The following is a 25,473-nucleotide window of genomic DNA, read 5'->3' as shown; positions in this document are numbered from 1 at the left end:
GATGAACATAGGATCATATCCCAAAAATTTGCAAAACAAAAATGGTTTTGAGGCCTAAAACAAGTTGACAATCTTGTTCCTAAAAATAATATATGCATGGATTCTTATTGTATGCATGTTGCATTGAACATTTCATTGTGCTTTGATTATTTTTAAGGGGCCTATGTGGGCTCTTGAGCAATTTTTGTTTGATTGTACTTAAACGATGGCCCTTAATAATGCAGTTTTATATGAAATTTCTATTTTTTTAACCTACTCCCTACATGCATTGAGGATAAATATCTGAAAAGTTCTAACAAGATTTTTTGTGGTTTATGAGAACAAGAACACAAAATTTGCTTATGGTCACAATAGTGGCTAGTGTTTGCAGAATCCTAGTGTTTACAAGCCTTTCAACATAGTGATAACCCCACATAGCGCTTTTCATACTAAGTTCTCAATTATATGGATAGAACAAAGACATTAGAGAGTCAATTTTGCAAAGAAGCAGAGCATTTTCCTTGCTTAACTATTTTGCTTTGAATACTAGTAGAGCTCTCTAACTTGATGTGTGTAGAGTCTCTCAAAGGTCCTTTATAAGGTTGAAATACGTCACCATTTTCACACATCTCCGCTTGAGCCTATTTAGACTCATGCTTTCGATCAACAAGCCCACACACTCCATAATTAAACCCCCCTCTCTTCCCTTCAATGCCATTATGGGACAACATAAAATAGATTATTTTGGACCTTACAAAACTATTTTCCCCCCGTTAATCTAATGTTGGAGTATGCAACGGTTTCATGGGCACTTGGTTGTAATCAATGTCTCAAGGGGTTTTGCTTCGGAAGCCTTCAATCATGGTAGGACACCAAAGATGTGGTATGCCCTGTTTGTTTACATTTGTCGCACTTCATATTGTTGAGATTTTTGACCCAATAATCTCTGACAAAGTGGAAAATTTTCTTGCAAATGGGTGCATTTTGGCACAATTTCTTGCCATGCAAAATGGCACTCATTAGATGTCAAAGTAGTTAGGTTTATTGGCCTCATTTAAATAGTAATGAATAAGTTGATGAAGAGTGTGAGTATGTCTAGATTTTTGGAAAAATAATGATCATTGGAAAACATATAAACATTCAAAACTAAAGCGTTGGTAGGTTGGTATAATTGTAAATGAAGTTCATATAAAAGTGCACGTCTTTGTATAGTGAGAATAGGATCTTCTTGATCGTGTTCCTTTTACTAGACATGCTTATTTCTAATCTCATCCTTTTCATGCTCGAATGTTGCAATTAGTTTTATTGCTGGTGTGGTTTGCACTTCAAATGCAAGTCAAGGAGGGCATAATGTAGGGAAAGAATCCTGTTGGGAGATAGAGAGAAGAGGACACCAACTATGTTCATTTTCTTTTGTCAGTGCACAATGCCAGAAGCCAAACATGCCAATAAGGCATTGTAAATGGCTACTTTAAAGCATAGTACACTAAGAGAACAATTCATTAGCAAGTCCATACTTTTGTTTTTTTTCAAGTGATGTAAGACATTTTCGACCTTATGCTTTGTAATGTCAACCTCAAGAGTAGTAGCCAAGTCAAGTGACACGAGCACACAGAAAATCACGCATAGAATTTCAACGCGCTCCTCAATACACATTCACATTTTCTAATGAACCCAACAAGGAAGTAAAGAAGGCATAACACAAACATCAATACGAAGGGATTCACACTGATGTCTCCTATAACATTTGGCATCCTCAATTATGACTGATCCTGTGGTGTGGGTGTATGCATGCAAGCCTACGTCGCCACTTCTCTACATTTGAATTACTCCAATAAAGACTACTTGCCCATTTAACAAGTATGAGTGTACTCAATGTACCCAGAGTTGCAATGCACCACAAAAATGAGCACAAATACATTGTTTAGTTAATTAGCAACACTTGTTTTGGCATCTCATGCATTGGGCCTACATAATCCCACTTCACCAAAGGTCTTTCTTTTGGCACATCGAAGTCTGTTTCCCTTGTTTGCGAAGTGCTTGCTCACAAAAAAGTGTACCATCTACTAATTCAATACTCAACTCCTTGGGAAATGATGCTAAATATTACCTACCTGTGACAAGACACTTATTTCCTTGTGTTGTTTGGGCTTTTTGAGATACACCCCACCTACTTGGGAGTATCATGTTCTCAATTGTTGGCTTGAGTTTGAGCATTGGCAATCTAGCATTTGACATGCCGCCTCACACCAACTATAATCAAGGACGTTTCCGTCTTTTTGTTCTTTCTCAGTGCTTCACTACAAAAAAATTTAAGAACATGGACCTTTTGAATTAAAGTGTGTAAAAGAGAATAGGTAGTTGATAATTGGAGTTGATCTTGGGATTCCAACCAACTAGTCTAGATTCAAGTGGTGTATATACAAAAGGTGGTGCAAACAATCACATGTGTGGTACCGTGGATGAATACAAGGGCAAAAGCCTACAAAATATAAGTTTAGTTTTATGTTGAGCAAGTTGTAAAGAATTACATTTATCATTCTTGCAAACACAACTTCCACTATGTCATCACTAATAGCCAACAGCTTGTCATCTTGCAAAAGACATGCATCTAAAATAGCTTAAAACTTTGCTACATCTAGTATTTGAAACTTGGCATCTGCAACAATTCTTAAGTTCTTTCATCTGTATGGAATCTCCATCTCTAGAAGCATACTGTTTTATCTTCAAATCCAACTAATCTAAGCCTCTTCTTTATGACTGCTTTTGCACTATGAGAAAAGTCATACAAGAGTCCTCTGGTGAAATGAAACATTACACCCTGATAGCATTGGTCCATTTATAAATGTAATAAGCACGATGCTGACGCTCCTTTAAACATCTCCAAGTCCACTGAAATTACAATTTATGGAAATTGACTTGTTTATGTGCAATCGTAGTTCCACCTTATATTTCACAACCTCTGAACAACATCAAAGAATAAGGGGGTCAATAGCCCCCACAACGAGATATATCAGGGACAACCCTTGATTTTGTGTGAACAATTTGGACTCCAGTCTCACCTCCATTTACCACTTAAGGTAAAGACATTACAACCCTGAAGAGTTGTACCTTATACAAGCTCGCACAAAAGACTTACAATCCCGCAAAAGGCATATCTCGATGCAAACATACTTGTGCACCCATGTCTGACTGCATCAAGCACTCAACTGCCCAAATCTTTACACTTCTCCTGCTAAAGAAAATTATAGACCAAATTAGCGATGTAAATAGCATTGCACGATAATCTTGCACGCATGCATCAAGTGACCTTCTTTCTCATCAATGTGCAGGTGGAGAACCCCAGGCACCTATTTTGAAGCATGATGGATTACAGGGATAAGCACAATCAATGTCTTTGGCTGGCCTCCTTTTAGAAAACCAATCCCCGACTGCTTCTGCAATTGTCTGTTGCATATGCAATAATCAAGTTAGTCAAGTAAATAATTTGAGCCCTTGTAAACTTAGTCACTAACCATACTAACAGTACCCTTTGATTTATTAGTGGAGTCCGTTCTCGATGCCAAGTCATATCCATCTCAGACTGACAATGAATGAAGCATGAATTAATAAAAAGGCCACCCTCATCTGAGCCCTCTACTGCATCCAATGCTTCTAGCATTTTTACCCTAAAACCTGCGTAAGTTTAAAATAATCACAACATGATTGCATCCGTTTGGTTACCACCATTGCATAAACAGTTAAGTAGTCACCTCATGCTCTTAAAACTCCATAGATATAAATCTAGCACATCTGCCTTATCACCGCTAAAATGTGCATTATGGGGAAAACCAGCAATAATGAGAAAGCAGGGATGCCTGTTATGTAGATACCAGAGGAGCGAACATTGCACCCTGATGACCTAATTATATAAGACAAAGACTCACTATCTATGGTCATGTAACTGCAATATGGGGGCGAGTTGAGCATGTCACAAATTAGACTATTACTGAGTTCAAGGCGGCTAAGCTCTTGAAGAAGGATATACAAAGCTGGTCTCCTAAAAGAATATACATTAGAAAGGATTCAAAGGAGGACTATTCCACTGAAAATGCAACATTAGCCACGTTGAGATAAGGCAATAAAGAACAAATCAGTGATCAATCAGGTTAATAAACAATGATGCTCCCCTCTCTTTGCCAATTGCAATCAAGACCTCTGAACCAGTCCAATATTCAAGACAATACAACAACTAGCTCCATCATGCATAGCATTTGCTCAACAACTATTGTCATTGCTCAATGCCTAAAAGTGTGTGTATAACTAGCAGTCAATATATCCTCTGACAAGCAAACAGCGCATGCACGCATGCACACACACAAGCACACATCAAACTGAAGCCGGTTACGATGTCTCCTTCACAAGGATAACTTACATTTCAGACTAAGTGCAACAGCAATCAGCATGGGCTTACGTTGTCTGTGCACTCCTATAAACTTGACATGATAAAGGTTTTTGCTCAGAACCTTGTAGAACCTTCATCTGCTCTGGTGAACATTCAACTGGGTCGTTCATACAAAGACTCCAGTTTTGTAAGTGCTCCTCAGGACCAGGAAGAAGGATATTTTCAATCTAAAACAAGCAAAGAGATATATTAGCAAACACACTCATTGTGAGGAGAGACAAGTTCAAACCTATGTTATTAATGGCCATCAACATCTTTAATGATTCCTTAATCCTCATCAAACTTTCTTCCATCCTTAGAAACACTGAAAAATCTCCATTTGTGTGTTCCATGTTTTGTTTCCATTGCTAAAAACAGTTGACTTTGACCCGACAAGGAATGCTACAATAAACTACCAAATACAAATCGAGCTGATCCAGGCACACCTCAAAAACTCTGCGAGCTCAGTGAGTTTTTGGAAAATGTCTTTGGCCATCTGTGAAGCATGTCCAATTTGCCTTTCTTGCTTATATTATAGGTGGTTGAATACAAACAGGCTAGAAGTTAGCAAGCAAACAGTTACATAAAAGTTTGTCACTGATACAAGACCGATGCATAAACTCCCACAGCTCCGCTCACCCCCCTCACTACTTCATTTTCCTATAATGAGAGCATGCTTGAGAGAGCCAATTGAGCTAGCAAAAGACTAAAGCACTGAGATACAAAATTCTTTGACTGCTAAAATGCACAGTAAAGTCCAGCAACCCAACACCCATTTCTGATGAACAGCCACAAAAGATACACTCCAACTAGTAGTCCTTAAACGAGAACTTCAACATGCTTCAATGGAAGACCTCCATTCCTCTTAGTTTCTCAGCAGGTGTCGAGCTCTTTACCAACACCAAGATTTGTCTTTAGCTGTGGATTAAAGGACTTACCTGCCATGTATCATATGCTGGATTGAGAATAAAAAGTGGAGTTTTTGTTCCTTTCAGAAGATATTGTGGGAAGAAACACTGAAAATCCAAAAAAGACAGTTACTTGAATATGCCACAAAACTTTAAGGTAAATATTCTATGCACTAGCACTCCTATGATCAATACAAAACTGATCTGCACAGAAGCTGTTCCTCTATGACAGGGGCTTCTTGTAATTAGTGACATACTTCAAAACAAATATCCCTTTAGGATATGAAACACCATGTACTGAAAAATGAAGTTCTCGACCAACCTTAACACCTTCTTGACAGGAAGAAGGAAGTTGAGCTGCAATTCCCTGTAAAACTGAAAGAAATTGAGATCTTTCTATCAATTGCTCATATCTAGCAACTAATGGTTTTCAGCCAAGAAGCTCACATGCAGAGAAACCACATCTCTGTAGAATGACTGGATAAATGATCTGTTCATCACATCCCTTCTGTTCAAAAATGACATATCACAGTTAGCTTGCAGACACCCTTATGTGATTGATATGTCCGTTAAGTCAAGTGTATAGATTTTTTAAAAATCAAAATTCTTCAACACATACGCATCAAGAAAGAATCCTGCATCGCTCAAACATTTTACAACTGCATTTTCTGGAAGTTGGCTTCGAAAATTATCACAGTGAATGATAGATGCCAAGCCTCCTGCAGAGCATCCCGAAAGCAGGGCCTGTAAAGATACCCCTTGTACATCAACAAGAAAATCTCTAAAGAACAAATTGTAGCGCCATCCTAGAATAAAAGACCGAGTTCAAGCAGCATGGTTTTAGAGTTAATTGGTTGACAGACTCCTATTGTTGCAAAGACAGTGCAAAGTGGCCATGCCCACTAACCCTGTTTTAATCTGGCCCAGACTTTAAATCAGAAACCATAATAAAACAACACGCTTGAAATTGCTAGAGGGTACTTTAAGGTAGAGTATTTCTTTTCCCAGAGAGTTAAAAAACAATTTCCCCTGTAACATCCTAAAAGGAGCATGGCCTTCAATACGATAGGACGAATCTCGCACCTTCTCAGCATGTTTCAAGCCCTTCGATAAAAGGTCATCCATAACAGCTTGCCACACCCTTTGCCCGCGGAAATGGATCTTCTTTGACTGCAGCACATTAAATATTTGAATCTTACCTTCAATAATGCAAAGACAAACATACAAAAATAATATCAAACCTGGTTTACTTTCTCCAGGATCATCTCCAATGGAGCCTCGACATCTCCACTAAAAGATCCACCATCACAATATCTCACTTTCACACGGTTCCAATTGTAGAATTCTGAAAGAAGCTTTGCCAATCAATCTAATATCTCTCTCTCTCTCTCTCTCTCTCTCTCTCTCTCTCTCTCTCTCTCTCTCTCTCTCTCTCTCTCTCTCTCTCTCTCTCTCTCTCTCTCTCTCTCTCTCTACCATCTCGAAAGAAGGCCTTTTTACCTTCTTTCCGTGCCTGAAGGACCCTGGGCATGCATGATTTCCTGTGCTCGATCTGCATCCTAGTGAGGTCCTCGTCCATAAAGATATGGCCGCCCTAGAGGCCTCGTAAGAGCACCCTTTTGCGAAAAAAGGTGGTGCGGTCCTCATCTCCTCGTAACTGCATGATCAACGGGCGAGCTCGAGTGGTGTCACGGCCGGCTCGCCATGCCTTTGTAAAAGGCATAGTCTCTTTGTAGCCTAGTTGGCTACAAAGCTCTCGTGCATCCTCCTCTGCTGAAGGTCCCTCTTTAAGGCCAGTGATCCTAACATTGTGTTTCCTCATCTGGCGCAATCGCTCCTCCTCCAGAGTAAGCTGAACCCTCAAGTGCTCTCCCATGTGAACCTCCTCGCATACCTCCTTCTTGATATTCTTTTTAACTACTTCCACCCATCCCGATTGTTTGGCCTCCATTTCTGTCTGGATCTCTTCTTTGATGTCTGCTTTCCATTTATTTTTGATCTCTACTTCTATGTCTTCGAAGCTCGAGATTTCCCCCTCTTCCCTGGAGATCCGGAGGTGGTTGATGCTTTTCTTGTATACGGTGTATCTCCGTGTTGGAGGTGTCACGGAGTTCTTCGAATGCTTTCTTCCAGGCCTCCTTTTCTTCTGTGAGGCCTCTGATGTTATCCTCCATCTGCTTCATCTTTTCCGTCATCCTCCTTACTTCGGCGTTCAGTGCCGTGTCCGCATCTTTCTTGGCCTGTGTGATAGCTCTGGCTATCATGTCCTCCACTTCTTTCCTGTCAAGAGGTGCCATGGTCGAGCTCGAGGAGGCGAGGCTGAGCGCACGGGAAGCCTAGTGTTTACAGCCCATCCCCTTGAATGTTGAGATACTAATGGATATGAGCGTGGCCTGGGCTGCCCGTCTCTGGGTTGTTGTGATGGTGGAGCTGCAGCACAAGGCGAGAGGTGTGCAGGGGCGAGAGGTGGACTGAAGGCGAGGGGTGGGCGGGAGGCGAGTGGTGCGCTGCTGAGGAGGCGAGTGGTACGAATGGTGCAGGTTGGGCGATGGCTGGCGGGAGATGCTGTGCGGGCAGGCAGGGTGGCGGGCAGGGTGGCAGGAGGTGCTGCGCCAGCGGCAGGCGGGCAAGGTGAGAGAGAGAGAGAGACTTTTCCGATGTCTGGCTGCGCTTGGGATTGGAGAGGAGATGGCATGGGGGATCTATGCATTGTATGAGCATGTATCTGGCAGAGTGAGATGCCCGGGTGGATTATCTGACACCCTTGTGAGCACCATTGGTGTGAAACAAGGTTGCCCCCTATCACCTACACTCTTTGGTCTATACATTGACGAGATTGTAGACTTCATCTTGCACAGGGGTGGAGAGGGTGTGGATATTGCAGGGACTACTGTACACATACTCTTATATGCAGATGATATTGTCCTGATGTCAGAGACGGCAGAGGGACTACAACTACATTTGTAGGCCCTGGATGATTTCTGCTCACAGAGAGGACTCACGGTGAACCTTGGCAAGACCAAGGTTCTCATATTTCATACATCGGCTCAGATTCGCCGACAGAGTAGATTTACAGTAGCTGGAGGGGATATAGAGGTGACAGGCTCATATGTATATCTGGGGGTTACATTCACCGCAGCATCAGGGACCTTCTCCATGACACAGGCAGCCAGAGATAGACTTACCAGAGGATACGCATCACTAGCTCTGATGGAGAGACAGTGCCACCAGGCCCACTTCCAGGAGCCTCGGACGAAGGGGTGGCTCTTTGACACACTGGTCACACCTGCACTCATGTATGCCTCGGCCATTTGGGGACCGGGACTGGCAGACTCAGTATGGACACAAATAGAGAGGCCACAGATTATTATGATCTCCAGGATGATTCGCAGCAAGCCATCAGTTCCACACAACATTATTAGAGCTGAGCTGGCTGCACCACCGATGTTGGTAGAGGCACTCTTTCAGACTATTTGCCTTCTTCGCAAATTCAAAGATATGGATCCAGATAGGATCTCTCATAGAGCCTTCATTGCATCTAGAGAGATGGCACAGGCAGGGGACACTAGCTCATGGTATGCCCAGACAAGAGATTGGCTAGCTCAGCACGGTTTTGATATCGATATACTACCACCACTCCAGTATGACACCCAGGCCCCGACCTATACCCTCTCACGCTCTGAGCGGAATCGGGTCATCAGACAGGAGATATGGCATACATATATTCAGAGGACATGGCGCAGGCCCACAGACACCCTACCTCCTAAAATGCTATATTACTATGAGCATTTTCTGAGGTTCTCAGAGCAGGGATTCATTGAGATTCCATTATACATGCAAGAGTACATGCCACACCGACTTCGGGTCAACATTGGCCAGCTACGAGTGTCATCACATCAGCTAGAGATTGAGAGTGGCAGAGCCAGAGGCATACCACGAGAGGAGCGTACACGCCGGATTTGCCAGACAGAGGTGGAGAGTGAGGAGCATTTTGTCATGAGATGCCCAGCATATACAGAGCTGAGAGAGAGATATGGCATTGGAGACTCATTACAGCAGCATATGATAGGCCGAGAGCAAAGGAGGTTTGGCCAGTTTCTGGTTGCGGCTTTAGAGGTTCGAGAGCAGTTGTTACAGCCACGCCAGAGTCAGGATAGCAGGACACAGACTACCATCACACAGTTTTTCCGACGAGCAGGGCCAGACCCCCGGGGCCACACTACCTACACAGAGTAGAGGGCTTACCCTTCTGCAGGCAGAGTCTCAGAGGGCACGTCGGAGACCGAGGCTCCCAGGATACAGGACACATGGGTGTCACCAGAGGGAGATCTCGAGGATACTAACCTTACACCATCAGTATCTAGAGCAGAGTCATGTACCAGCACCAGGAGATCCAGCATTCCAGAGATACCTGAGCAAGCCACCACCGATGTACCACATTCTCTACCCTACATATGTTGCTTGTTTTTAGATACCCTCCCTATCATCTCATGGTGGTATCACCTTGCAGCCCCTAGTTGAGCCTGATGATGCGTGAGCACACCTCGGCACGAGGACCCACACTATACATTGTACACCACATGCACCACCCTACCACACCCTTTTGCATAGTATAGGCTCATTTCAGTTTGTACCCTTTTTTTATTTTCCGATGCCTAGAGCATCAACACATGTATATGATATTGTCTCATAGGTCGAGTTCGGCCTTTCGAAGACGTTAATAAAGCTTTCTTTCTTTCTTTCTCTCTCTCTCTCTCTCTCTCTCTCTCTCTCTCTCTCTCTCTCTCTCTCTCTCTCTCTCTCTCTCTCTCTCTCTCTCTTTGACGACCCAGAGCTACTCTCCACCATGGAGAACACAGAGGCAGAGAGGTTTTCCAGAGACACCACCACACCGACACCATACGGGCGACATCTACTTCGCTTGGGATCACAGCACCGTCTCGTTATCTACAACGGGATGGCACAATGGCCATCATCTGGAGGCCTGACTTGCATACCACCATCAGTACCCAGCGGCGGCAGCACAGTGGACTACATCATCGGCTTCAGAGAGGCAGCTCACCTGCTCACATCCTTCACCATCCCACCACTACCTATTGGGGCTGACCATGCATATCTTGCCCTCTCTTTCACTGGCTCACCCATCTCACACACACCACCCACACTCACACCACACACCACCAACATTTCACACATGAGCTAGCCAGAGTTTACTCATCACATGTCTACGAGGGGATCTACACTCTCGACCCAGATACACCACTCTCTACACTCACTAGCCAGCTTTCCGCAGTTCTACACACCTCAGCCCTCAGCTGCTTTCCACATACTACCCACACTGGTAGACCTCCACCCTCTGGGACGATGCCCCAAAACCGGTGGTACGACGAGGAGTGTAGGGATCTACACAGGCAGCTACGGGCTCGACGAGCCTTGGAGGAGATCACTGAGAGCGAGGTCCGGCGACAGATGAAGGCCATCACACGCCGTAAACGGCGGGCCTTCAAAGAGGCACAAGAGCTTGAGCTATACCACCTTCTCATGAGTACAGACTGCGCCACCGCATGGAGGATTCTCAGAGAGCCACGTCCTACCACCCCCCTGGAGGATCCTCAGATATGGCATGATTACGCCGAGCGCCTATACCAAATACCTGGGCAGCCACTGATCCCGGAGCCACCCGACCCTCGACCTACCACCTCGACTTTTTTCACATCTAGTATGGTGAAGAGGGCTATTCGACGCCTCCAGCATGGCCGCTCAGCAGACCACACTAGACTACAAAGCGAGCACCTCATCTATGCAGCAGACACCCTCTCCCCCTTGATAGCACGTCTCTTCAACCATGCTTTGGTTGAGGGACTACCAAAGGAGTGGACCATGCACACCATTGTGCCGATCCACAAATCTGGCGACACCTTGGACCCAGGGAACTATAGGACTATCATGATTGGCCACACATTAGCCAAACTATATGGGGCAGTTCTTGAGGCAGAGCTCAACACATGCGCAGAGGCATTAGGGACGTGCACCAGGACAAGCAGGGTTTCGACGCACTTTCTCGACCATCGATCACATCTTCGTGCTTCGCTGTCTGATCGACGGAGCGAAAGCACGGAAGAGACGACTCTACTACTGCTTTGTGGATTTCCGCGAGGCTTTTGACACCATCCCAAGAGAGAGACTCTTTCAGCGTCTCCATGAGCTACAGATACCATCTGAGATGATATGGGCCATTCATTCTTTGTATGCACAGGTCATAGGTAGAGTGCGGTGCCCAGGTGGAGTATCAGACCCCATTGCTAGCACCATTGGTGTGAAGCAAGGATGCCCCCTCTCCTCGACCCTATTTGGCCTCTACATCGACGAGATAGCAGATTACATCCTACGAGCAAGCGGGGCGGGCTCCGACTTGGCAGGTACACCAGTTCATATTATGCTCTATGCAGATGATATTATTCTAGTTTCTGAGACACAAGAGGGACTACAAAGCCACCTACACGCCTTGGATGATTTCTGCACACATCGAGGGCTCACAGTGAACCTTGGCAAGACCAAGGTCATGATCTTCCACACCTCCAAGACAGTCCGGAGTAGAGCAGTGCTCATGGTAGCAGGTGGACAGGTTGAGGTAGTTGATTCATATGTATATTTGGGGGCGACTTTCACTTGCACCACGGGCAGATTTTCCATGACCCAGGCAGCCAGAGACCAGCTTACACGAGGATATGCAGCACTGGCCACCTTAGAGCGCAGATGCCACCAGGCCCACTTCTAGGAGCCCCGCACAAAGGGGTGGCTTTTTGACACTTTAGTTACACCTGCCATGATGTACGCTGCCGCGCAGTATGGGCACCAGGACTCTCAGCATCTCTCTGGACACAGATAGAGCGCCCACAGATCATTATGATCTCTCATTTGCTCCATAGCAAACCATCAGTACCACACGACATCATCAGAGCAGAGCTAGCGGCACCCCCGATGCTAGTAGACGCCCTCTTCCAGACAGTTTGCTTCATCCAACCCATGCGAGAGCTTCCATCAGACAGACTCACACGCAGAGCTTTCGAGGCATCGATACAGCTACATCAGGAGGGGGACACCAGAGCATGGTACTCACAGGTCACAGAGTGGTTCACATCCCATGGCTTGGACATCACACACTTGCCCCCTTTTCAGTATGATCTTGACTTCCCATACATACGCCTCTCACACCATGAGAGAAATCGAGTTCTCAGACAGGATCTCTGGCAGCTATACATCCGAGAGACATGGATCACACCCAGAGAGCCTCTTCCTACGAAGAGGCAATACTACAGAGACCACTTCCTAACCATCCTAGCAGATGGTTTCATCCAGAGACCGAGATACATGGATGTCCACATGCCACATAGAGCACGGGTCGCCATTGGACAGCTCAGAGTATCATCACACCAGCTAGAGACTGAGGCAGGGAGAGCTGCACATGTCCCCCGGGGCAGAGAGGATATGCAGACTTTGCACAGCAGACATTGAGAGTGAGGAGCATTTTGTGTGCAGATGTAGAGCATATGAGGGGATCAGAGGCAGATATCCGACTTTGTTTGCATATCGGCCCACCTTACACCAGATTCTTCAGTCTAGAGACCAGCAACTTTTCGGCCGCTTCCTCATAGAGGCACAGCAGGACCGGGACTCTCTCCTTCAGACATCATCAGTCGTGAGAGACGAGCGCCAAACACAAATTTCTTCCAGAGAGGCACAGTAGCACCACCATCCCAGACGACTCAGAGAGGAGTGACTCTACAGCAGGCTGAGGAGGTCCGAGCTCGCAGACGTCCACGTCCCCATGGGCGTAGGGCACCCCGACTTTACCAGAGAGAGATCCAGGAGATCCAAGAGCGCTACTACAGATCTCTAGAGGAGAGACGCATCCGAGATTTTGCAGATCCAACCGCCATCCTACGGGGATTGTTCACACCTTACCCACCCATGCATCATGTCTTACACCTTGATTACGGGACTGGATGGAGCTAGAGATATGATAGCATTTCTTTCATGATTGTATATACCCGAGCATATAGGATTGCATCTCTCCCCTGTTTTTAGAACCCCACCCTTGTACCACCTCCCTCCTCCCTCAGTCCTTACACAGGATAGCTATTTTTGCTTTGTACCTTTTCATCCTTCACAGGATATCCAGAGGACCCCCACCCCATGTACTTTGATTTGTCTAATAGCGGCCTCCTATGGACGTTAAAAAATATTTCTCTCTCTCTCTCTCTCTCTCTCTCTCTCTCTCTCTCTCTCTCTCTCTCTCTCTCTCTCTCTCTCTCTCTCTCTCTCTCTCTCTCTCTCTCTTCGGCTAGATCTTTAAGGTCTCTTGGGATAGTTTCCTACGACGCTAGCGACTGAGTTGGGGAGATCCAGACGCCCACGACAACGGAGGACTACACAGCATTGACGGAGGCTACATCAGAGGATTCCGATCACTTTGGCCCGACATGCACGACGCCCGGTCAGACTGCTGACCATGGAAGAGATTGATGAGATCCGCCAGCGACCAATGTTGGATCTCTTGTGACTTGTGATTTAGCTAGCTGCTTAGTTCACACCTACTAGCTTAGGATTTCATAGTATTTATATTTTATCATTTTGTCATTTCATTTTGTTACTCTAACTTTGTATCAGATCCACCACATTGTAATGCTCTAGTCTCATAGGTCATTTTGGCCTTTTGAAGACGTTAATATAACATTTCATCTCTCTCTCTCTCTCTCTCTCTCTCTCTCTCTCTCTCTCTCTCTCTCTCTCTCTCTCTCTCTCTCTCTCTCTCATCGGCTAGATCTTTAAGGTCTCTTGGGATAGTTTCCTACGACGTTAAAACTCTCTTCTTCTCGGGTGTGTGGGTGGGGGGTTGTGTGTGTTAATAAAAAGAGGAAAATGGTATAACCTTTCTATCACCCAAGTGTGGTAGATTGGTTATGCCATTTCCCTCTTGAATAACAAGTCTTGAGTTCAACTCCTCGTTGGCTAGATCTTTAAGGTCTCTTGGGATAGTTTCCTACGACGGGAGGACCTACATGACCTTGCACTGAGCCTAGACATCCTCTTACTATACGAATTCCAGTGCCGACCAACTTCCCGTCTGCAGGTGAAACTACCGTTCACATTGGCCATACAATGTCCAACCATTTGCAACTTCAAAACGAAGGTTTCAAAAATAAAACAAAAATCATTCGAAAGAAACCAACAACTAAGGTTAGCAATTGCCACGTCCTCGTGACATACCCCCCTCTTGAAATCGCAAACGTCCTCGATTGCATACCATAAATACACGCCATTGATGATCTTGTGTTGTTAGCACTCTTTTATCATCGCATGTATCCCCAAGAAAGGTTGCAACACATAGAGACAAATGACTTAATGAGACCTTCATACTTTTGTCATTTCCATCCATTACACTGAATTCAGATGTACATTTGATGTAAAAGATCAGAAGAAAGCTTCACAGTTTCTACAACAATTCGACAACATTTATTCACCTAGAAGTTATACTGAAGAATCCAAAATACAAAAGACTTGGCAAGCCTTCAAGAATGTTTTTATTCACACTTATCTCACATCCTTATTTGAAGTGCAACTTATAGCAAAATGGGAGAACTTGAAGCTAATAGCCACTGAGACTATGGAAGATTACAATCAAAGATTATGGGATGTATATCTCCCAATATCTTTCTTCAAAAATTTAACATTGGAGGATCAGTGTGTCGGCTATACTATTGGATTGCCTCCCAGCTCCAAGAGTATTGTCTGTCAAAGCAAGTCACCACGATGTAAGAGCTCATGGACCATGCTACCGTCGACTAAACACTGTGGTTCCCTACAAGCTGCCCCGCACAAACTCGGCTGAATTTCCACTGTTCCAGCCCGATTTCGGCAGCATAACTGTACTAGAACCCTCCACAGTCAGTATTCCCACGCATTGGATGACTTTCCCGACGCATACGATCACTTTGCAAAACCTGGCGAGAATCTGCAGCACGCTGAATTCTCTGTTTTCAACCATGAAAATGCGCCAGATCACCTGTACAGCGGTCCCCTTGCGTCCCCGAACCTCCTGGGGGTATTAGGGTCCGTTTAGGGCCAAAACCCTAAACCTGCAAAAATACACAGCAGGCTGTAATTCACTGTTTCGGGCTCTGTTTCGCGTGCCGGTCCCATCCGTAGCAAGTCCTCGAGCTCCCGCACCTGTAGGGCTACTTGCCCTTTGAATCGGACGAGATTTCTGGCGTGAAACCTCTCCGAATTCACCTGTACCTGCGGGGGGATTAGCCGCTAGCTAATCCAGTACCTGTGCAAGAGGCTCTTGCCTCGACAATCGCGCATGAACCCACACAACTGTACATTGGTGAAATGAAGAGCCCACTAGAGGGGCATAACATACTGCCAAAGGGGAGAGAGAGGGCAGTGCGTAGCGTGCAGGGCATCACTCCTGGCACCGCACTGTGCATAAGAGGGAAAGCAAGCACTCCATAGCTCTTAACCTGTGACACATCTGAAAATGAGGCTCTCCCAGCTTAAAATTCAGCGCCACTTCTTGTTGCATGAGGCAAGTGCACCAGAAGGTGCCACTTGGCACATTTATAAGCATTTTCCCGTTTCAGGGTTGCCGCCTAAAAATATCCCAACCGGTTGCCCAGTTGACTTCACGGCAGAGTAAGAAAATGTTCCCCTTGTCATTCCGGAGGTAATGACGTCAACACATTTTCAGGTCCCAAAATAGCAGTTCCCTAAATTTTAGGAGATGCTGCCATTGTATCTTTCTAGGTCATCCGACCCTCTTTGTACACTGCGGCCACATCCAGAACTGAAATGTAGCCTCTGTAGCAAAGGATTCCACTTTGGCTAGTCAATGACCCCACTTGGCTAACCATAGTCCTTGTCCAACCTTAGTGCTCTCTTGCCCTCAGGCCTGGACTCCCTCTGGACAGTTCCACACTAGCTATGCAATGCAGGGCAGTTAGATTTCCCGAGGGGTGTTTCCAAAAAGTGAAAGTAAATAGATAATAAGAAAGAAATCAACAAAAAGGATAGATAGTAGTCACACGCTGGTGACATACCCCCCTCTTGAAATCTCAAACGTCCTCGTTTGCATCTATGTCGTACATGCTTACTGTCAACACTGATGTATTCAACACCTGTCGACACATATACGACACATACATGCTCATTGTCAACCCTGGTGTATTCAACACCTCGTCGACTGATGTATTGCCTGCGTGTGAACCCTGTCCCAATGACATAGTGGTAGCTTCGCACTCTGCCATTGCTTTGAGTCACTAACTTTCCAATGACAAAATGGTAGCTGCACATTTTGCCACTGTCTTATAGTACACGTTGGATCCCCTAACACTTTCGAGCATACCCAAACCGACAAATTAAGAATGCAGTTACACATGTACTCTTCAATAGAAGCAATCACTGTATCCTTGACAAACTGACAAGAAATACTCACTTCTATAGCACTAACCAAACTTTTGGACATTCCATAAGAGCAATTGCCAAACTGACAATCTGTACAGCTCTAACATTCATGTAACAGGTATTTCATTTGAGCTCGCTTTAAATACCATGTACATCATTTGTTTCAGAAGCCATTGTCACACTGACAATCCATGTAGCTTTGAAACTCAAGGGGTCAAGGTAGGTTGCAAAACCGAAGGCTTCAAGGTAAAGTGATAACACAGTTGGTGACTTTGCAAGTTCACCTTCTTCCATCCACTTCGCATCCATTGGTGGATAGTTTCTGAACTTTACCAAGTAACGCCTAGCAACCTTGCCTTTCACTTTCCTTTCTTTGTGTGCCAAAATCTGTTCAGGGACCAAGATCTCGTCAAGTTCCTCGACTTCCGGCTGATCTTCAGCTGGCATATCTTCTGGCACATCACCCACATAGGGTCTGAGAAGACTCACATGAAACGCATTGTGAATCTTCCAACTGTCGGGCAATTTCAGCCTATATGCAACATCACTGATTATGTCGCATACTTGAAAAGGCCCATAGTAACGCATGCTGAGCTTTGGAAACAGTCTTTCCTTGCCCTTCATCTTCTTTAACCTTGCCTTTTCAAAGCGTAAAAGCACCCAATCACCAAGTGAATATACCACTTCACGACGGTGACGATCAGCTGCTTTCTTTTGCTTTGCCTGAGTCCTTTCTAAGGCCACTTTGACCTTCTTGTACATTTCATCCATGTCCTGAACATACTTATCTGCTTCAAATATCTTGTCCTTTGTATGCAGTATGGGAGGAACTTTCTTGCCACCTTCAACTATCTCAAAGGGTGCCTTGCCAGTTGATGAATGCACTGTATTATTGTATGCATACTCCACCAATGGCAAATACTGCTCCCACTTTCCTTTATGCTCTGACACATAGCACTTCAGCAGATCTAGGACAGTAGAATTTGCCTCTTCTGACTGCCCATCTGTTTGAGGATGAAATGACGAAGAGAATTTGAGCGTGGTGCCCATATTCTCAAACAAGCCTCTCCAGAACAAACTTGTCGACAGATGGGCCATCTTGCGAAGGCCTGTCCACAAAGGTGGCCCCGACCTACACCACAGGCCCAACCCCAGCCTTCAAGGGCTGGCCAGTAGCAGCAGGCAGAGACAAAGAGCACACACGCAGAGCCACCCTCCGAGCCTGGGGCTCCAGCGGAGGATGGTTGGCAGCAAGTTCGTGGTCGACGACGGCAAGGGCCACAACGACAACATGGCACTCAGAGTGGTCCTCAGGCGCCTGCCAGCAGTATTGGGTTCCCACGGGGAATCGATTCGGTCCTCTTGAGCAAGACGAGGTCCCTGCTCCAGCCTCCACCTCAGCTTCACCCTAGACAGCCCCCCTTCCCCCCGAGTCCCCCCCCGCCTCTCCTCCTCGCCCCCCTACCTTTGTCGATCTCCCTCGCCTCTCTTCTCCCCCCCCTCCCCCTCCCGCTCCAGTCCCACAGTTGACCCAAGAGGCAGGGCCATCCTCGACTGCTAGGAGATCTCTTGGCAGCGCCTTTGCCACAAGTCGCTTGGCGAGAGAGGGACAGCCTGTCTTGCAACCCTCTCTCTTGGTACAGACGTCTCCCTTTGCAGCAGTCCCTCGTGGTCTGACGAGCTTCGACATTCGGCGCCGATGGGACTTCTTTGCCTACGACTTTACACGCTTTCTCCACGACTTCTCATCAGACCTTGAGGCAGCCTGCTTCAGGGTTCATGTTCTGTTCCTTGCAGCTAGGGGGATAGAGGCCTTGGACTCAGCGGTTGGCTTCTCTTTTCCCCTTTGCGGGACTCTCGACTCAGTGTTGGAGTGGCTATAGACACAGGCCCTAAAGTTCTCTCACCACATGGGAGACCTAGGAGTTACAGACTTGCTTCAGACTCTTTGGCCATTGGCCAAGTTTGCGGTGACCCCTCCAGATGCAGCAGGATGCAGGCACATTGTGGTTCACTTCTTTGCTGATACGCAGTGCCCGCCTTGCTATGTACACATTCATGAGGACTCCTGGACAGAGGAGGTTGCTTTACGCACGGCTCGGTCTACTTGGGCTTGGGCCACGCACTCTTTGCAGTCACACCTATCTAGAGGACGCTCGGAAGCGGATTACTCCCCATCCAAGCCAGCCTCGAAGATAGCACGTTTAGCTGTTGCGGCAGCATCTGTTCTCTCTCGCTCCCCATGAGGATTGTCTCGTGGAATGTGTAGGATTTAGGTGGGCCTCAGTTTCAGCGTCAGAGGGGCCGACTGAGTCAGGAGCTTCAACGATGCCTTGTGGAGGAGAGATTGACCTCCTTATGCTACAGGAGCATCATCTGTGTGAGAGTCGCATTAGACGTTGTGGTCAGCTTTTGCAGGGACAATATGATACTTTTTGGTCTGCTTTTGGGCCTGGAGGCATCTAGGGTGGGGTATGTATGACTATTGCGGATGCTTTGCAGCAGGCCATTGTGGGCAGAGGGATTATTGTGCCAATCAGGGCTCAGTGGATCACTATACAGGTTCAGGGTTGCCTTGTGGGCTTCCTGAACATCTTGGCGCCCAATGTGGCAAGTGCACGAGCAGAGTTTTGGTCACAGATTGTTGAGTCTCTGCCGCAGGCAAAGCAATGGTGCATAGGGGGTGACTTCAACATGTTGGAGGATCCCTCTGACAGGGTTGGTGGTAGCCATGCTACTGTGCAGGGAGTTGAGCTGGCAACTTGGGAGAGGTTTTGTATGACTTTGAGGGTTTCGGATGTGTGGCAGCATTCTAGCTTTGTGAGGCCCCCAGACAGCCTGGCCTTCTCTCGCTCGGACCGTAGAGTGGGAGGAGTGAATTTATCGCGGATAGATCGCTTCTACACTAGTGATCACTTCTGTGACTTGGGTGGGACAGTTGGCATTCTGGCAAGGACTTTCTTCTCGGACCATGCACCAGTCATCCTCATAGTGGCAGATAGGCAGAGGAGGGCTAGCACGATGCTTCGCATCCCTGAGAGAGTCTTGCTGGACTCTACACTCAAAGAGCATGTGGAGGCTCTTTGGATAGAGCCTAGACATGTAGGAGTCTCTTGCTGACAGAGTGGCCTCAAGACTAGCTCAGCTTAGTCGATTCTTTCTTCAGGAGTCTTTGGCTCGCTGGCTTCAGCAAGAGAGGAGCAACGTCTCCGACGGGGCGTTGCTTCCTTGCAGAGGATGCAAGAGCAGCATCCAGACAGTCCTTGGTTGGAGGAGCAGTTGCAGCAAGCTCGCCAGGAGCTTGTTAGCACAAAGGAGCGGCGCCATGAGTTTGCTTTCCATTGATAGGCATCTGAGTGGACGCAAGTAGGTGACAGAGTGACTGGTGCTTTCTTTGAGGCAGTGGGACCTCGGCATACACATGCCAAGGTCAGTCAGTTAAGGAGGCCCAACAGGTCCGTTGCTTCTGAGCCAGATGACATGCGTGCAGTTGCTACTAACTTTTGCCGTGAGTTACTGTCTGCAGAGCCTCAGTCAGAGCGTCAGGATGCATGCAGAGAGAAAGTGTGGGCACAGATGCCTTGTCTTGTGACTAAGGAGATGCGTCAGAGGCTTGAGCTGCCCGTTCAGCTTGAGGAGTTGCACACGGCTCTTAGTGCACTCTGTAACGGACTTGGACACTCCAAGTCAAGAATCTACCGCGACAGCACCAAATAACCACTTCAAAACAGTTCACAATTCACAATTAATCCGACACTGGCCCGGCGGAGTTCCGTGCCTAGAGATATTGGCCCCAAAGACTGGCGCCCCTTTCGGTATTTCTTTTTATATTAATATGAGTTCAAAGTATAAGAGTGCGGGCAGGTGCTCACACTCAGACTCTACGTCCACATGCTCTGAGTTGTGAGAGGCCTGCTCACATATTTAAAGGTACAAGGGTTGCCAAAAGCAAAGCCCCAAAAACTGAAAATCAAAAGCTTTCTAAAAAATAAAGCAGAAGGTATCTCTCTCTCTCTCTCTCTCTCTCTCTCTCTCTCTCTCTCTCTCTCTCTCTCTCTCTCTCTCTCTCTCTCTCTCTCAATAAAATAAAGCAAAGAGGCTCTCTCTCTCTTCCCATTGCGTGGAAAAGCAATGCCAAAAGCCATGCCCAAAAACTGCCGCAACTGCTTTCCGGAAAATCCGTTGTACAGCTGCCACGTGTCAAGCCACGTCAGCAAATTAGGGTTTTTGATTTTCTGCAGTTAGGGTTAGGATTTTAGCAAATTAGGGTTTTTGATTTTTTGCAGTTAGGGTTAGGGTTTCAGCAAATTAGGGTTTCTGATTTTCTGCAGAGCGGGCAACCACATCATCACTTTGTGACATACCCCCCGCTTGAAAGCATTGTAATCGCCCTCGATTACGCCTGCAAAACAGACAGAGGCCATAAACTATCTTAGCAGACACTGACTGTTAGTACCTACGTACTAAGAACAACATCTAGCACATGTACCAATCGACAGTCACATCACACGACGTCACAGGACTCACTAGACATCACAGGACATCACATGACATTCAACATTCATTCGGATCATAGACAATGATTTATCAGCAATGTAGCTAGCAATCGCATCTAGATCAAGTCAAGACCTCATCAATGCCCGATTGACTAACCCCTATTACAACCATGTCTATTCGAGATCAATTAGACCAAAATGCTGCAGTCAAGTCGTCTATCAGTTCCTGCACTTAAAAACAAGTCAAGAACAAATCAGTTTCATATTCCGGAATTCCATTTCATAAAGTCATCCAGCAGAATATTGTCAGCTCTCAGTATCCCTGAAGCTCAAAGAGACATCAGTGACTAGTATTTAAAATCGAGGCATCTGTTGACAAAGGAGCAGAGTAACTCCCCTCTTGTGCAAACCCACTGCACCAGATCTCCGGCCAAGCTGAATTCTGGGTTCCATTTGGAGTAGACTGTGCTAAACCAAAAGTTTCAAGGTAAAAATTCACATTCCGAGGAATATCTGCTAGGTCTTCCTCCTCCATTCGCTTTGCATCCATTGCAAAGTAGGTCTTGAATTTAACCAAGAACCGTCATTTCGCTTTACCTTCTTTCTTTCTTTCTGTGCCAATTTCTATTCTGGAACGAGTATCTGCTCGTGTTCGTTCAATTCGGGTTGCACATCTAGCTTCCCATCATCGGGCACATCGCCTTCAAAAGGCTTTAACAAACTCACATGAAAAACATTGTGAATCCTCCAAGTATTCTAGCAGCTTCAGTCCAAAGGAGATATCATTTATCTTTTCGGAAAACCTGGAAACGTCCACACTATGTCATGCTAAGCTTACAAAGAAGCCGCTCCTTTTCCTTTTGTTTTCTTTCTCGATCGTGCCTTCCCATAATGTAAGAGCACCCAATTCTTCTCCTTCAATTTCAAATCGCAACAATGGCGATCTGCTGCCTTTTTCTATCTTTCCTGAAATTTCTGTAGAGCCTTCCAGACCAAGTCCCTCGTGAACTGGTCGGCTTCAAAGAAAAATCTTTTCTGTCGCGGTAAGGAAGGGTAGAACCTTCGTAGCAAATTCAAAAATCTCAAATGGCATCTTCCCCATCAAAGAGTCAAACGTGTTTCTGTAGGCATATTCTACCGAAGGTAAAAACCTTTCCCAAGTAGTCTTTTGATCCAACCAAGAAGACTTCAACAAATCCAGTACCACTGAATTAGCAATCTCTAATTGCCCGTCAGTCTGCGGGTGGAACGATGACGAGAACTGCAACTGCCTGCCTATGTTCTCCCAAATAGCCGTTCGAAAACAAACTCGTGGACCTGGGGTCCACGTCAGAGACAATCGTCTTAGGCATGCCATGTAATCTGAACACCTCGGCAATAAACAATCGTGCCCACGCTGTGTTCTCGGGAGATGAAATCCACTGCAATACTTTCCCAGGGCAGGTAGGTATGGGTAAAAGGCTGTAACAATCCCTGTGCTTTATGCCTGTCAAACTTGACCTTCTGGCATACCAAGCAACTGCACACAAACTCGTCCACATCCTTCTTGAGTCTCGGCCAAAAGACGTATCTCTCTACCCCTTTCAAGGTGGTAGCAATGCCACGATGACCCGTAAAAAGCGGACAGTGGCATTCTGTTAGAACCTTTTCCCTCAACGGCTGTGTAAAGCGCAACATGGTTTTCTTCATCAAGTAGCTATCCCAAATGGAATAGTCCCCTACCATCTTCCCTTTTCTGTATTCAACTGAATACATCCGCAAAATCTGTATCTGTGGCATACAGACAGACCATATCCTCGAAGTTTCTATGATGTATCGTGGAAATAGCCAGAACCAACGGCTTTTGAGACAAAGTATTTGCCACCAATTTCTTATGTCCCTGCACATGGACAATCCGGAAGTAAACCGTGACAAGATGTTTGCCCACCGCATCTGCTTTTTCCGATAGCTGCTTCCATGAGAAGAAGTAGCGTAAACTCTCATGGTCTGTAAAGACAATAAAATCCGCTCCGAGTAGGTAATGCCACCACTGAGCAAGAGCATGGATAACCGCCAAAAGCTCTTTCTCATAAATCTGTGCTATCAATTCCGGCCTTGAGAACAATCAGCTCTCGTAAGCAATGACATGGCCTTCTTGCATTAAGACCACACCCAGACTACGACCACAAGCATCACAATATACTTCAAATGACTTCTGCAAGTCCGACAAAGTCAAAACTAGTCCCGTAGTCAATTTCTCTTTCAAAGTCTAAAAGGCAATCACCTCTAGGGGTCCCCACGAGAAAGGGACTCCTTTCTGTGTCAAGATATGCAAAGAGGAAGCAACCTCTGCAAACTTTCGAATGAACCACCTGTAGTACGAACACAATCCCAAGAAGCTTCTAACTTCATGGACATTCTTCAAATCGGGCCAATCACGGATAGTCTCTATCTTGGCCGGATCCATTTGCACTCCTACTGCTGACACAATGTGTCCCAAAAAGTGTATCTCTAGTAGGAAAAATTCACTTTTCTTCGCATTAATCACTAACTTGTGATCTCGTAATGCCTGAAAGACTTGAAGCAGATGATCTCTATGTTCTGCCTCATTCTTGGAGAAAACAATGATATCATCAAAGAAAGTGCCAACAAATAGCCTGTACTCTCGAAAAATCTTGTCCATCATCCGGTTAAATGTCGCAAGAGCATTGGTTAAGCCAAAAGGCATCACCAAAAACTCAAATAACCCAAAAGTCATTCAAAAGGCTGTCTTGTAGACGTCTCCCGGCGCGATTCGGATCTGATGATATCCACTCTTCAAATCAATCCTGCTAAAGCACGAGGATCCGTGTAATCTGTCGAGTGTATCATCGATCCTAGGAATCGGAAATCTGTTCTTGATAGTGATTTTGTTGAGAGCTCTATAATCGATGCACATTCTCCAAGATCCGTCTTTCTTCAAAACCAACCAACACTGGAGAGCAATACGGTGTAGTACTAGGCTGGACAAGACCCTTTTCCAAGAGGTCTTTCACTTGGTTCATAATCTCTTCGTTCTATGCTCAGCTCACACGGTAAGGTGGCCGGTTCGGTTGTGTGCTTCCTCGTATCAGATCAACAGTATGATCTTCAGGACGAGCAGATAGTAACTCGCCTGGCATGCCCTCTGAAAAGCAATCGGCATGAGTGTGGAGAAAATCTTGGCGTTCTTTTGTTCAAGTCAAAACATATTCGACCTTTATCCATAGTTCAGTTCTCTCCCAAAAAAAAAAAAAGAGTAAAGAAACTGAAGTTCATCAAGTACAATCTCTGAGACCTTCGTTTGTCATAGTCACTTTCTCGGCCCGGTAGTCAACCACGGCATTGTTGGTGTGGTACCAAGGGATTTCGAGTAGAGCGTCACAACCTTCCAAGGCAAATACGTAAAACTCCTCCTGCCCTAAACACCCAGGTCATTGCAAACAAAGTTTGCCAATGCTCAGTGTAATGGCAACATCCCGTCCGGGTGCCACTCGAACTACCTCCGCCTGTGCCTCAGCCTATCTGACGTAATTCCAAATCGAGCCGCCAATTCAAAAGAAGTTGGCCTTGGCTCCTTCAAAAGAGCTTCCTGATCTTTCCTTTTCCCCGGCAAAGTTTGTACTTTTATTCATTTGATTCGGTTCAGGCCCCACGCAATGTGGTACCAGTTCTGCTTTTCATCTGCCTTTTCTGCCACATCCCTCAGTTGCTTTAGAACTTTCTGGCCTTTCTTCATCATGTTCATTAGGTGTGTTTTTAGGGCACTTCGCAGAGATATGCCCAATTTCCCCGCATTCAAAGCACTTTCCCTCCTTTATATAGAGAGCCCTCTCTTGAGGACTAAGCTTGGGTCGTACATCCTTCTTTTCTGAGTTGCTCTTTCTCTTTCTACTTTCATTAGTCGAAGTCTATTCAACTGTTTGTTTCATGATCTCATCGGTGGGGTAAGTCAAATGTAACAGACTTGGACACTCCAAGTCAAGAATCAACCGCGACAGCACCAAATAACCACTTCAAAACAATTCACACATCACAATAGATTTTCATTGGCCCGGCGGAGTTCCGTCCCTAGAGATATTGGCCCCAAAGACTGGCGCCCCTTTCGGTATTTCTTTTTATATTAATCAAATCAAAGTACGAGAGTGGCTAGGGTTTCACTCTCAGACTCTGCGTCCAGATGCCCAGTGAGACCCTCACCACT

The 25,473-nt window shown here is 45.9% G+C and overlaps 2 protein-coding genes and 1 pseudogene across 6 annotated transcripts in view; 2 read left to right on the top strand and 1 right to left on the bottom strand.

Moving 5' to 3' along the window:
• Positions 1–2,778: 2,778 nt before the first annotated feature.
• The window catches only part of LOC147454779 (pectin acetylesterase 8-like), a 47,373-nt gene continuing 24,678 nt past the window's right edge, over positions 2,779–25,473 (bottom strand). Inside the window, exons 4-13 of one of the 5 annotated variants that reach the window (XM_086516620.1) lie at positions 6,552–6,655; positions 6,394–6,480; positions 5,930–6,054; positions 5,758–5,818; positions 5,633–5,677; positions 5,341–5,418; positions 4,485–4,590; positions 3,509–3,654; positions 3,354–3,426; positions 2,779–3,214 (exon numbers count right to left, since the gene is read on the bottom strand). In XM_086516620.1, coding sequence (XP_086372746.1) covers positions 3,201–3,214; positions 3,354–3,426; positions 3,509–3,654; positions 4,485–4,590; positions 5,341–5,418; positions 5,633–5,677; positions 5,758–5,818; positions 5,930–6,054; positions 6,394–6,480; positions 6,552–6,655 — 839 coding nt within the window. In that variant the 3' untranslated portion in view covers positions 2,779–3,200. Of the gene's footprint in view, positions 3,215–3,289; positions 3,427–3,508; positions 3,655–4,484; positions 4,591–5,340; positions 5,419–5,632; positions 5,678–5,757; positions 5,819–5,929; positions 6,055–6,393; positions 6,481–6,551; positions 6,656–25,473 lie in introns of all 5 variants that reach the window. The other 4 variants (XM_086516617.1, XM_086516618.1, XM_086516621.1 and 1 more) reach the window with 4 other exon arrangements.
• Positions 10,667–11,475, top strand: LOC147454781 (uncharacterized). Its single transcript, XM_086516622.1, has one exon. It carries the CDS (start codon positions 10,675–10,677, stop codon positions 11,473–11,475), a length of 801 nt encoding a protein of 266 aa, XP_086372748.1. The 5' UTR covers positions 10,667–10,674.
• LOC147454780 (uncharacterized) lies at positions 12,217–14,064 on the top strand (annotated as a pseudogene).

The sequence above is a fragment of the Adiantum capillus-veneris genome, chromosome 7 (genome assembly GCF_014529385.1).
Source record: "Adiantum capillus-veneris isolate H3 chromosome 7, ASM1452938v2, whole genome shotgun sequence".
Classification (NCBI taxonomy): Eukaryota; Viridiplantae; Streptophyta; class Polypodiopsida; order Polypodiales; family Pteridaceae; genus Adiantum; species Adiantum capillus-veneris.
The sequence above is the reverse complement of the archived record's forward strand: the minus strand, read 5'-3'. Positions and strand labels throughout refer to the sequence as shown.